The sequence below is a fragment of the Hypanus sabinus genome, chromosome 3 (assembly GCF_030144855.1).
Source record: "Hypanus sabinus isolate sHypSab1 chromosome 3, sHypSab1.hap1, whole genome shotgun sequence".
Taxonomy (NCBI): Eukaryota; Metazoa; Chordata; class Chondrichthyes; order Myliobatiformes; family Dasyatidae; genus Hypanus; species Hypanus sabinus.
In genome coordinates, this window is record NC_082708.1 from 181,175,788 (window position 1) to 181,190,148 (window position 14,361).

A 14,361-nucleotide genomic window follows, 5' to 3' on the forward strand; every position below is an offset into this window, starting at 1 on the left:
TCCCTATAGATGCTGCCTGGCCTGCTGCGTTCCACCAGCATTTTGTGTGTACTGTGCCTATTGTCTTGTTTATTATTTATTATAATGCCTGCACTGTTTTGTGCACTTTATGCAGTCCTGGTTAGGTCTGTAGTCTAGTGTAGTATTTTTTTCAGTATTGTATTTACATAGTTCAGTGTAGTTTTTGTACTGTTTCACGTAGCACCATGGTCCTGAAAAACCAGCAGTTATGGTCAAATGACAACAAAAAGTGACTTGATTTGACTTGAGTAAAGGTAGACAATGAACTGCACGATGATCCAAGAGCAATGTTCCCTCTAAAGGTGTCAATAGAGAAAGCAGGTACAGGGTTCTGAGTTGGATGATCAGCCATGATCATACTGAATGGCGGTGCAGGCTCGAAGGGCCGAATGGCCTACTCCTGCACCTATTTTCTATGTTTCTATGTGTGCGCGCGTGCATGCGGACATGTCTTTTGCTACTTGCGCACAAAGGAAAAAAGGTTGTCACCCTCTACTTTCCTGGAATGTATATTTCACACCACAAGGTTTGATCGCCTCAGTAGATTATGGCTGTGGACTCACCTTCAGCTGCGGCCCGCAATGCTGAATGCACTTTACTAGTTACACGATTTGATCAAGGTTTGCAATCTTCACCACAGCGCTAAACTGACTGACTTGGCAGCTGTGGCCTTGGGGATCAACTCTTGGACTGTCTTTACCTGCCTCAGCAGCTCATGGCTGTGCACTCACTTTTGGGGACTTACAACCTAATCTTTAATGTTTTGTGTTATTTTTTCACTTTGTGCTGTTTGCTCGATGTTTTTTTTCCTGCACACCTGAGAGAGGACAGAAGACACACACACACTTTTTTTTGCGTGACTGTATGTTTGCTTGCTATCTTGAATGTGCTGCATGCTGTTCTGCATATGTCTTACACCTTGGCCCCAGAGAAACACTTTTGTTCGGCTGTAATAATGTATGGTTGAATGGTAGTTGAACTTGAACTTGAAGACTTGGTATGGCTCTTTCAAATTTTTGCAGATGCACCCTGAAACACTGGTGAGAATTTTGATTTGTTGAATCGCAGTCTGTCATGGAGCATCCAATGCCATGCACAGCAGTGGTGGCCAATTCATGGAGTATATTTAAAGCTGAGGTTGATAGGTCTTGGCTAGTCAGGACATCAAAGGTTACAGGGAGAAGGCAGGAGAATTAGATTGAGAGTGTTAATAAACCAGCCATCATGAAATGACGGAGCAGAGTCAATGAGCCAAATGGCCCAATCTGTTCATACGTCTTTTAGTTTTATGGGTTTAATCAGCCTGTGTTAGTCCATAAAGAGCCACATGGCATAATCTCACCCTCCAGTACAATGTCTACTGTACCAGAAATCACAATGTTTCAAGAATTTTAAGTGGAGAGACGCAAGAGGCTACAGATGCCAGAATCTGGAGCAAAGAAAAGCAAACTGCTGGAGGAACTCAGCGGGTCAGGCAACATCAATGGAGGCAAAGAGACATTCAACGTTTTGGATCGAAACTCTGAGTGACAAAGGACCTCAATTCGAAACATTGAATATCAACTGGCCTCCACAGACTGCAATTCCGAATACCTTCCCCACTCCCCTGAACAGATGTTGCTCGACCCATTGGGTTACTCCAGCATATAGATCATTGTTTCTCATACTCCAGCATCTTCAATGTTATGTGGCCTTCGGGCTCCATCATCCTTTTCGGTAGTGAGTTCCAGATCTTCCGTCATGCGCCAGTACAAATATTGTTCCTTTTTTTTAACCTTCTAACACACACAACCTCACCAAAATTACATTAAATCTACATCTTCTGATTTATCACATGCCTACCAAGGAATACATTCTTCCTCTTCACCTGTTCTGGTCCCTCATAACGTAAGTGCTTCTCAGCCTCCATGACTTCATAGAATCAACCCTAGCTCATCCAATCCTTCATCATTCTCAAAATTTCTCAGTCCTGGCAACATCTTACATCTGCTCTGCATAGTCTTCAGTGTAACTGTAGCTTATCCATAATGAGAGAAAAGTTCACCTACACTCCTGCATTCAAGGGCATGTACACTTCAGTTTCCTTTGACTACTTTTCCTAAATGCACCAACATACTCTTCTCTGGATTAAATTTCATTTGACATTTTTGGATTCAACTCAACCAGACCATTTAGTCACAAGCACAAGAGATTCTGCAGGTGCCAGAAATCCAGAGCAACACTGGCTCACAATTCTAGCTCCCTTACCCCTTCTCTTCTCCTCACCTGCCTATCACCACTTCTCTTCCTTCCCTTTCTCCCATGGTCCACTCTCCTCTCCTACCAGATTCCTCCGTCTTCAGCCATTTATCTCTTCCATCTACCATCTTTCAGATTCCCACATCACTTCCACTTGCCCACCCACCCACTTTTACGCTCACCTAGTCCCATCTATTACCTGTCAACTTGTACTGCTCCTCCTCTTCCCCCCACCTTCTCATTCTGGCTTCATTTCCTTTCCGTACCAGTCCTGATGAAGCATAGGAAACCTACAGCACAATACAGACTCTTCAGCCCACAAAGTTGTGTCAAACATGTCCCTACCTTGGAAATTACTAGGCTTACCCATAGTCCTCTATTTTTCTAAGCTCCATGTGCCTATCCAAAAGTCTCTTAAAAGACCCTATTGTATCCGCCTTCACCACCGTTGCCAGCAGCCCATTCCACGTACTCACCACTCTCTGAGTAAAAAAAAACTTACCCCTGACATCTCCTCTGTACCTACTCCCCAGCAGCTTAAACCTGTGTCCTCTTGTGGCAACCATTTCAGCCCTGAGAAAAAGCCTCTGACTATCCACACGATCAATGCCTCTCATAATCTTATACACCTCTTGTCCTCCGTCGCTCCAAGAAGAAAAGGCTGAGTTCACTCAACCTCTTCTCATTAGGCATGCTCCCCAATCCAGGCAACATCCTTGTAAATCTCCTCTGCACACTGAATTGAATTGACTTTATTTCTTATATCCTTCACATACATGAGGAGTAAAATTCTTTATGTTACGTCTCCGTCTAAATGTGCAGTGTGCAATTTATCGACAGGAGATACAACAGGACAGTCAGTATAGCATAGAAATACAATTGTATCAACGTGAATTAATCAGTCTGATGGCCTGGTGGAAGAAGCTGGCCTGGAGCTTTTTGGTCCTGGCTGTTATGATGCGATACTGTTTTCCAGATGGTTGCATCTGAAACAGTTTAAGGTTGGGGTGACTCTGGTCTCCAATAATAGCCTTTTTACACATCTGTCTCTGTAAATGTCCTGAATAGTAGGAAGTTCACACCTACAGATGCACTGGGCTGTTTGAAACACGCTCTGCAGAGTCCTGCGATAGAAGTAAGTACAGTTCCCATACTAAACAGTGATTCAGCCAGTCAGGATGCTCGTAATTGTTCCTCTGTAGAAAGTTTTTAGGATTTGAGAGCCCATGCCAAACTTCTTCAACCATCTAAGTAGAAAGAGGCAATGTTGTGCCTTTTTCACCACACAGCTGGTATGTACAGACCACATGAGACCCCCTCCACCCCAGATCCAATGATGTCAACAGGGGTGAGTCATTCCTCCTGTAGTCCACAACCAGCTACTTTGTTTTTGCGACGTTGAGGGAGAGGTTGTTTTCTTGACATCACTGTGTCAGGGTGATGATTTCTTCTCTGTAGGCTGCCTTGTTATTATTTAAGGCCAATCATTGTATCATTAGCAAATTTAATTAATATATTGGAGCTGTGGGTGGAGACACAGCCATGGGTGAAAGGTCTTGGCCTAAAATTTGACCTCCGTATATGCTGCCCAACCTGCTAAGTTCCTCCATGATTTTCTGTGTGTTACTCTGGATTTTCAGCATCAGCAGAATCTCTTGTGTTAAGTACTGGAATACTGACAATACTGAGATTTTGATCACTTTAATAAGTACATTTGTTTTATATTATCTCCACCTATATAAATTGGAGAACATAAATTTCAGGCTAACCTTATCACTGAAATGTAAATCACTTTACCATAGTTTTCCAGCCATTCTTTATCAAACATTGTCACATGCAGGAATACAAGGGAATCAGCTGGCTTGGATAAACTTCTAGGGTGAATGCTTTCACATAGTCTGGTTTGATCCTTCTCCCAGACAACAGGGATGAAAATCAAATCCCATCAAACCAGTTTCACAATACCCAAGTTAATTGTTTTACAAGTAAGAACACCTACCTTTTCATTGGCTAGGAAGACAATGATGTTGCCCTCTTCTCCCTTCCTGTGGATATCCAGTACCGTTTGTGAAGCAGCTGAGACACTGTCCTTGAACTGTCCATCTCTGTATCTGACATCCACAGGAAACAAATTTTCTGCGACATCCTCTACTTTAACAAAAGGCACACCAGGATAGTAACTTGCCAGCCTGTCTGCCAGGTATGGTGCTGTGATGATGACAACCTTCAGCTCTGGCCTCTGCTTTGGCAAGTCTTTCAATAAACCAAGGAGCACGTCACTTGCCACGGTTCGTTCATGGGCTTCATCAATAATTATAACTCCATAGTGATGCAACAAGGGATCAGACATCATTTCACAGAGCAATATATCATCTGTACAGTACCTATTGAAGAGAGAAAGGCCTTGATTTTAAAACATATCCCATGCGGAATACATCCAATAACTTATCGCAGTATTCTAACATAAAGGCCAGAATCAGATTTATTTTAAGAACATAAGACATATTATCACTGACATAGGTCATGAAATCTGGAAAAAAAATTTGAAAAATACAAGTTACAGCTATATAGGACCCTGGTCAGACCCCACTTGGAGTACTGTGCTCAGTTCTGGTCACCTCACTACAGGAAAGATGTGGAAGCCATAGAAAGGGTGCAGAGGAGATTTACAAAGATGTTGCCTGGATTGGGGAGCATGCCTTATGAGAATAGGTTGAGTGAACTTGGCCTTTTTTCCTTGGAGGAACGGAGGATGAGAGGTGACCTGATAGAGGTGTATAAGATGATGAGAGGCATTGATCATGTGGATAGTCAGAGGTTTTTTTTCCCCAGGGCTGAAAAGGCTAACACGAGAAAACACAGTTTCAAGGTGCTTGAAAGTAGGTACAGAGGAGATGTCAGGGGTAAGTTTTTTTTATATAGACACAGAGAATGGTGAGTACACGTAATAGACTGCTGGCGACAGTGGTGGAGGCGTATATGATAGGGTCTTTTAAGAGACTCCTGGATAGGTACATGGAGCTTAGAAAAATGGAGGGCTATGGGTAACCCTAGGTAATTTCTAAAGTACATACATGTTTGGCACAGCATTGTGGGCCAGAGGGCCTGTATTGTGCTGTAGGTTTTCTAAGTTTCTATGGATATAGATGTGACAATCTCGAATGACAGTAATATCAGGAAGAAAGAATAAGAGCAACTGGAGAAATACCAGGGCTAGAAAGAGCAGAGTGAAAGGATGTGGAAGGTTAAAGCCACAGTAATCCCAGTGGTGACAGAAGCACTTGGAGCCATGACACCTGAGAGAGTGGCTCAAACAAATCCCAGGAACATCAACTGAGATCTCGGTCCAGAACAGCAAGGATACTGCACTGAAACCTCAAGCTCCCAGGCCTCTGATAGAGGACCCATGATTGAAGGAAAAATACACATACACACCACCCACAAGGCGCCTGTGTGCAAGCGCGTGTGGAAGATTTCATAAACTAGAATAAAAAATATCCTACAAATCTGGGAATGCTGCAAAACAATAATGAAGTGCTGAGGTAATAATAAACAGAAGAGATTCTGCAGATGCTGGAAATCCACAGCATCACAAAGTGCTGGAGGAACTCAGCAGGTCTATGGAGAAGAATAAAGTCTGGGCTGAGAACCTTCACCAGGACCGAAAAGGAAGGGAAGAGAAGCTGGAATGAGAAGGAGGGAGGGAGGGAAAAGAGCACAAGCAGGCAGTGATGGGTGAGGGTATAAGATGGGTGGGTCAGGGAGGAGACGAGAGGTGATAGGTGAAAGAGGTAGAGGGTTGAAGGAGGAGGAATCTGACAGGACCAGGACAGTGGACCATGGGAGAAAAGGAAGGAGGGGGGCACCAGCGAGAGGTGATAAGCAGGTGTGGAGAAGAGAAGGGGTGAGAGGGGAGCCATAATAAGGAATTGAAAATGAGCTAAGAGGGAGAGGGGGAGAAATTACTGAAAGTTAGAGAAATCTAACTTGAGTTAATAAAGTAAGATAAGCAAGCAAGCACTTTTAAATTAAAAACTTACAGACAACAGACTTAGGGAGCTGTTCCTATCCTGACATCACAGAAATCTTGTTTTAAAGATGTGCCCCAAGAAAAAGTTAAACATGGAACTAGTGAATACCAGGAAATCTCATCCCCAATCAATACGTAGACAGTGATGTCAAAGGGAATGCTTTGCATAAGGTCAATACACAGTCTGGAGTTCATGCCTCAAGCAGGTGGCAAACCTCACCAAAGACCCTTACCACCCATGATGGACCTTCTTCTTATTAATACTGTCAGAGAGAAAGGTACAGGAGCCTGAACACTCAAACTCAATGAGTTGGGAACAGCTTCTTCCCCTTCATCATCAGATTTCCAAACTGCCCGTCAGTCTGTGAACAGTGCTTTATTATTCCATTTGTTTTAGTTATTTGTATTTGTTTTATAATTTACAGCAACTTATGACTGCACTGTACTGCTGTCAGAAAATAACATATTTTGTGTATTAAACCTGAGACAATAATTTTCTGATCATAAACCTGAGAATCAGTTGTCATGGCATTTGTTGTTTTAGGCCACAGCTTTTATGGCTTCATCAAAAATCTGTTCGCAATTAAGAACTTATGCTCAACAATTAAAATTATGCAGTATTCAACTTGCTGACCAATGATGCTACCCAAGCAAGTCCAAAGTAAGTAGGGGACAACAACATCTAGGAGAAGGCTGACTTTGATCAGCTCCAAAATACTCGAAGTTATATCACTACTTCCAACAATCTAGACCAAGCCGCTATGTTCCTTTATTAACATTGGGAAGGGAAGAGATGTACTACAAAAATTTTAAAAAATTGAATTAATAGCATTGATGACTACAATGATTGCAGAGACCAATCATTTTGCCTAGAAGAATGGTCATCAACATCAACACAAACAAATTCTTAAACAAGAGAAAATCTGCAGATGCTGGAAATTGGACCAACACACACAAACTGCTAGAGGAACTCAGCAGGGCAGACAACATCTATGAAGAGAAATAAACAGACAATGTTTCAGGCAGAGATCCTTCATCGGGACTAGAGAGGAAGGGAGAAAATGCTAGAATAAGAAGGCGGGGAGGGGGTTGGAAAGAGGGAAGGAGTACAAGCCAGCAAGTGATAGGTGAAGCCAGGTTGGGGATAGGTCAATAGGTGGGGGAGGGACGGATGAAGTGAGGAGCTGGTAAGTGATAGTTGGAAAAGGTAAAGGGCTGAAGATGGAGGAACCTGGTAGGAGAGTGGACCATGTAAGAAAGGGAAGGAGGAGAGGAACCAGAGGTATTGGGAAGGCAAAGAGAAGATAAGGAGTAAGAGGGAACCCAGAATAGGGAATGAAAATGAGAAGGGGGAGGGTAAAAATTACTGGAAGATAGAAACATTGATGCTCATTTCATCGTGTTGGGTGTTGCCCTTCCAACCTGAGAGTGGCCTTTATCATGGCAACAGAAAAGGCTACGGATCAAAATGTCGGAATGGGAATAAAGAGAATTAAAACCAGAGGCCATCAGGAAAACCCAACTCTTGTCAGGAAGGAGCAAAGATGTACAACAAAGCGGTTCCCAACCCAAATCGGGTCTTGTCTACATGGAGGAAACCTCACCAGGAGTACTGGATACAGTAGACCATCCGAAGTTTCACAGGTGAAGTGTCGCCTCACCTGGAAGGACAGTTTGGGGCATTGAATGATGGCAAGGAAGGAGCTGTAAGGTTAGGTATAGCACTAGTCTTGTTTCCAGAAGAAGCAAGTGCCAGAAGGGAGATCAGCAGGAAAGGTTTGAGTGGTCAAGGGGCTCAAGTTATCAGGGAGTATAATCGGGAATATAACTCAGATAACTCAGAACAGACAACACTTTATTTTAAGCCAGAAATATAGCTTGTCATCAAAAAGCTTGGAATCTTGGTTAAGGTTAGACAAGTAAAACTTGTACAATTTTATTTAAGGCATCATAAGCATTTCTTGAAATGGAAAGTAAGTTGTAAAATTAAGAGAATGGAAGGACCAAAAGAATTAATGGATAAGATTCTTCAAAATCTTTTTCCACCTCTGTACTGCTCTGTCCTCTCCTACTTGATTTATTTTCAATCAGGTGCAGCGCTTGAACATAAATAAGCCAGTTACATGAAAGGAAACAGCAAAGAAACAGTTGAATCAATAAATACACAGAATAAATAAACTATAAATAGCCATAAAATACAAACGTACATTTCAAAGTAAATTTATTACAAGACTATGCACATATCGCAGTATATTACTTCAGGATCCATTCTCTTGCAGGTATTCACAGTAGAACAAAGAACTACAATAGAATCAGTGAAAAACTACACACAAAGACTGACAAACAACCAATGCGCAAGAGAAGACAAACGACCGGACAGGGACCGAATACTGAGAACATGAGTTGTAGAATACTTGAAAGTATCCATGCTGGTTCAGGAGCCCATTGGTTGAAGGATAATAACTATTCCTGAACCTTAATACCTCTCACCAACTTCATAACCAACTGGCACAATTGAGAAATTGTATATCCTCTTCCTTTCATCTCTCTGAATTAAAACAAAAGATTTTGCTATCAAAAGAAGAGGACAAATTGAATAAAATCACCTGAGCAAAAAAAAACCTTATAGCATTACAGACTCCCAGCAAGAAGCCAAGTAAAATTAATTCAGAGCACTGTAGAGAAGGAGGGTATGTACGGCACGGACTGTAAACATTAATCTTTACAGATGAAGTAATTTCACAATTGATGACTTGAGCTTAGCATATTGAAACAGGAACCAAGAACAATAAACATTCAGAAAACCATTATTTTCTCAGCATGTTGGTACATAATAAATTTGAGGCTGATATTTTGCGCTGAGATTTCCGAAAGGTTTGCATTGTTCAAGTGCAAAGGTTAACTGTTCACAGCCTGGTCTTATTAATAATTAGACTTGGAACCTCATGACTATCAACACACCCATTACCTCATCTGAGAGAACAATGATAAACAGTCTCAGTTTTGCTCTTGGCTTAAGTAAACCTTAAAGGAGAGTATGATAATTGCAATGAAATACAGTACTGTGCAAAGGTCTTAGGCACTATACATCTAGGGAGCTGGTGTGGGTGCAGACTCACTCAGTCCTGAGACACCAGGAAAGGTCCTTTGATTCAAAACAGTTGATTTAATGATCATTATACTATGTGTCTCTGATGCTTCCAACTCCCTCCCTGACCATGATTCCCTTCCCTCTGCCGCGTTCCTGCTCTCCACAATAGAGACCCATTTCAGAATCAGGTTTATCATCACTCACACACGTCATGAAATTTATTTTTCTTTTGGCTGAAGCAGTACAGTGCAATACATAAATTTGCTACAGTTTTGTGCAAAAGTCTTAGACACCCTAGCTACGTACATGTGCCCAAGAGTTTTGCACAGTACTGTAGAGAGTAAAATAAAATAAACCACTGATGCATAAATAAATTGGTTATAAATGCACTTTGCTACAATTCCTGAACAAAAAAGATTTTCTTTTGTTTTTATTTAGACATACAGCACAGTAACAGGCACATCGGGCCCAATGAGCCTGCATCATCCAATTACATCCATGTGACCAATTAACCTACTAACCCGTATGTCTTCAGAATGTGGAAGCACCTAAAGGAAATGCAAGCAGTCATGGGGAGAATGTACAAACTCCTTACAGAAGAGGCAGAATCAAACACAGGTCGCTGGTGCTGTAGTAGTATTACCATTATAATAAGGTGCTTTCTCAATTAGGGAGTGCTTTGACAGCTGGGGGAATTACAGAAGGACACCAGCAAATGAGGTAAGTTACAGGAGTGCACCAGCAAATGATGGGTGGGATTTAGAAGAGGGCATTTCTAATTTAGAAGAAATTAAAGTAAGTCACCAAGAAATAGGGGAACATGGATTGTTAAATTATCGTAATTACAATTGTCTCCTATGACCCTGGTCAGACCCCACTTGGAGTATTGTGCTCAGTTCTGGTCGCCTCACTACAGGAAGGATGTGGAAGCCATAGAAAGGGTGCAGAGGAGATTTACAAGGATGTTGCCTGGATTTGGGAGCATGCCTTATGAAAACAGGTTCAGTGAACTTGGCCTTTTCTCCTTAGAAGGACGGAGGATGAGAGGTGACCTGATTGAGGTGTATAAGATGATGAGAGGCATTGATCATGCGGATAATCAGAGGCATTTTCCCAGGGCTGAAATGGTTGCCACGAGAGGACACAGGTTTAAGGTGCAGGGGAGTAAGTACAGAGGAGATGTCAGGGGTAAGTTTTTTTACTCAGAGAGTGGTGAGTACGTGGAATGGGCTGCCGGCAACGGTGGTGGAGGCAGATACGATAGGATCTTTTAAGAGACTTTTGGATAGGTACATAGAGCTTAGAAAAATAGAGGGCTATGGGGAAGTCTAGTAATTTCTAAGGTAGGGACATACTCGGCACAACTTTGTGGGCTGAAGGGCCTGTATTGTGCTGTAGGTTTTCTATGTTCTGTGTTCTAAGTGCTATACCATCCTGACAATAACATAGCAACCAATGCCTCTGCTTCCTCAGCAGGCTGAAGAGAGCTAGTCTATGCACAGCAATACTTATGACCTTCTCCAAATGCGCAATGAAGAGCTTCCAAACATGTTGCATCACTGTGTGGTATGAAACTGCACTGCGGTGGACAGGAGGGATCTTAAACAGGTAGTTAAAACTGCCCAGTGCATCACCAGCACTAGCCTAGCTGTCATCAAGGAGATATATACAGAAAGGTGGCAGAAAAATGGCAGCAATAATATGAAGGATCCCACTCACCCATTTGCGGACTGTTAGGTTTACTCCCATCAGGGAAGAGCCTATATAGCATTCACGCCAATATCATTAGACTCAAAAACAGTTGTCTCCCAAGTCATCGCCTAATCAACACGTCCACCCAATAATGCATCCACTAACCCCCACCACAACATACACATCACTTATCATTTTATGCATATACAATCTACATATACAAGTAACTTCCTGATTTTATATTTATAGCTTTATTTTATTCTGTTCATTATGTTTGTTGTGTTTTTTAATGCAGCATCAAATCCAGAGTAATGATACTTTGTTCTCCTTTACACTAATAAATAAATATATGGATTATAATCGCACTTTGCTACAACTCCTGAACAATGAATTCAGGGAGTGCCTTGACAGCTATGGGAATTACAGCAGCGCACCAGCAAGTGAGGGAGGTTGCAAGAGTGCACCAATAAGTGGTGGGAAGGATTTAGAGGAGAGCACTGAAGAAATTAAGGCAGATCACCATGAAATGACGGAATATGAGTTATCTAATTATCATAACTGCAAATGTTCTCATTTGAAATGCTACACTATTCCACTGACAACAGAGCAACTTGGAGAAAGCTTAAACCGGATTAACCAGTGTGGAAGGCAAATGATTTTCCCCTGTTACTAGTATCTGTTTGAAAGGATTCAAACCCAGTTATAAAACTGATACAGCCCATGTTAACTCTGTGGAACTGAGAGTATTCGGCAGTGACAGAAGAGCCATCCTGTTGATCAAGCATGTAAATTTGGGGATCTGGTGCCAAGAACTTGTGTACTTGTTTGGCACGAATCACCTTCTCTACCGTGGAGGTTTTGACTTCATTAGATTCCATCACTTTGTTTGGCATTTGTCATTTACATTTTGGTTATTAATTGAAGCAGGAATCTTGGACAATACACCATGAGAACTGTTTACTCTGCTTTGAAAGTGCAATTGGATCTTAATGCCCAAAGAAGGAACAGATTAATGTCTGATCTATAGGATGTCACTTCCGTCATGGGGCCAGTCAGGCTTCAGCTGATCGGTACAGAACCACATTTTCAGAGATTTCAGAACACCAATGGCTGAAATTATCCCTAATTAAATTCAATTCATTGTGTGCAATTATGGTCACTCCAGGAATAATGTGACAGCTCTGGAGAAGGTATAGTAGAGGTGCAGGATGCAGCCTGGATTAGAGGGTATGAGCAGGGGCAGCACAGTAGTGTATTGTTAAGCTCAATCACTTTACAGTACCAGCAATAACCAACTAGGTTTCAATTCCACTTCAACTCACTTCACCTGCAAACCTGTTGGGGTCGTATACTATCCAGTGCCCTAGATGAAGTCTCCTCTACATTGGTGAGACCAAATATATACCAGGGGAGCGCTTTGACAAGTGTCTTCTCTCCATCTGCAACAAGCTACTTTCAGGTTGGAGGGGCAACACCTCAATTTCCATCTGATCAACCTCCAAACTGATGGCATGAACATCAATCTCTCCAACTTCCAATAATTTTTCCCATTCCCCCTTCCACTCTGCCTCCCCTCTTAGCTTTTCTCTTCTCCTTAGCTGCCTATTACCTCCTCAATGCCCTTTCTCCTACAGTTCACTCTCCTCTCCTGACAGATTCCTTTTTCTTCAACCCTTTACATTTTCCACCTATCACTTTTGCAGCTTCTTATTTCAACCTGCACCCCCCCCAGTCCCCACCACCTTCCTGGCTTCACCTATCATCTCCGAGCTTCCCTCCTTCTCTTTTTATTCTGGCTTCTTCCCTTTTCCTTTCCAGTTCTGAAGAGTCTTTGCCCAAAGCATCAACTGCTTGTTCCTTTCCATAGGCGCTGCCTGACTTGCCGAGTTCCTCCAGTATGTGTTATTCTGGATTTCCAGCATCTGCAGAATCTTGTGTTTTTGATTCTCATTGCTGTCTGTAACAAGCTTGTATGTTGTATTCATCATTACATGGATTTCCTCTGAGTCCTCCGGTATCCTCCAACATTCCAAAGACGAAGAGTTCAGGACAGGACATGCTACACTGGTGCCAGAAGCTTGGTGACACTTGTGGGCTACTAAGCACAATCCTTGCTGATCTGATTTGATGCAAGCAACGTATTTCACTATATGTGACAAATAAAGCTAACTTAACAAACTTAAGAGTGTCAGAAACTGAAGGGAAGAGATGTTTGTAAAATTGAGATACTGTGGCGACCCATTTCCTGGCGTATCCGAACCGACTCACAATTAGATAGCCTACGGGGGTTTGCAAGCACAGAGCTTTGGAGCCTCTGCGCCATGGGGGGCCGGTTGACAGAGGCTTAAAAGTGAGGCTGAAGTTTTCGAATAAAGTTTTTCCTTCGACTGCAGTTACCGACTCCGTGTCGTAATTTTAGCGCTGCATGTAGCACACCGCTACGATTGGTGACCCCGACGGTCCAAACGATTTTTGGACCAGAAATGACCGACGCCGCCTCTGTTCATGTGGTTTCGTTGAAACTGCCGGGTTTCTGGACACAGCGCCCGGACCTATGGTTCCAGCAAGCCGAAGCCCAATTCCACGTTCGCCAGATCACCTCAGAAGACACCCGCTACTACTACGTGGTGAGCTCCCTCGACCAGGACACAGCGGCCCAGGTCGCGGAGTTCGTACAGTCGCCCCCGGCAGACGGCAAGTACACGGAATTCAAAGCTCTGCTCCTCAGGACTTTCGGACTCTCACGGCGTGAGCGGGCTGCCCGTTTACTGCACCTGGATGGCTTGGGCGACAGACCTCCATCGGCTTTAATGAATGAGATGTTGTCTCTGGCCGACGGACCCACATGCCTCATGTTTGAGCAGGCATTCCTGGAGCAGCTGCCCGAGGACATACACCTGCTGCTGTCCGACGCGGATTTCAGTGACCCCCGGAAGGTGGCAGCCCGGGCGGACTTGCTGTGGAATGCCAAAAAGGTGAGCGGGGCGTCCATCGCACAGATCTCCCAGCCACGCTCCCAGCAGCAAACCAGTCCAGGCCCGGCCGCAGAGCCCGCCAACCCCCGGCCCAATGAACACTGGTGCTTCTACCACCAGCGGTGGGGCGCAGAAGCCCGCCGTTGTTGCCCGCCCTGCAAGTTCCCGGGAAACGCCAGGGCCAGCCGCTGCTGATGGCTACGGCGGCTGGCCATCGGGATAGCCTCCTGTATGTGTGGGATAGAAGGTCGGGACGCCGGTTTTTGGTCGATACTGGGGCTGAGATCAGCGTTTTACCTCCGACGAGTTACGAC

General features: G+C 43.4%; 1 protein-coding gene across 1 annotated transcript in view; it reads right to left on the bottom strand.

Moving 5' to 3' along the window:
* The window catches only part of LOC132391939 (putative pre-mRNA-splicing factor ATP-dependent RNA helicase DHX32), a 147,065-nt gene that overhangs the window by 73,306 nt on the left and 59,398 nt on the right, over positions 1-14,361 (bottom strand). Inside the window, exon 4 of the mRNA XM_059965743.1 lies at positions 4,259-4,643. Coding sequence (XP_059821726.1) covers positions 4,259-4,643 — 385 coding nt within the window. The remainder of the gene's footprint in view (positions 1-4,258; positions 4,644-14,361) is intronic.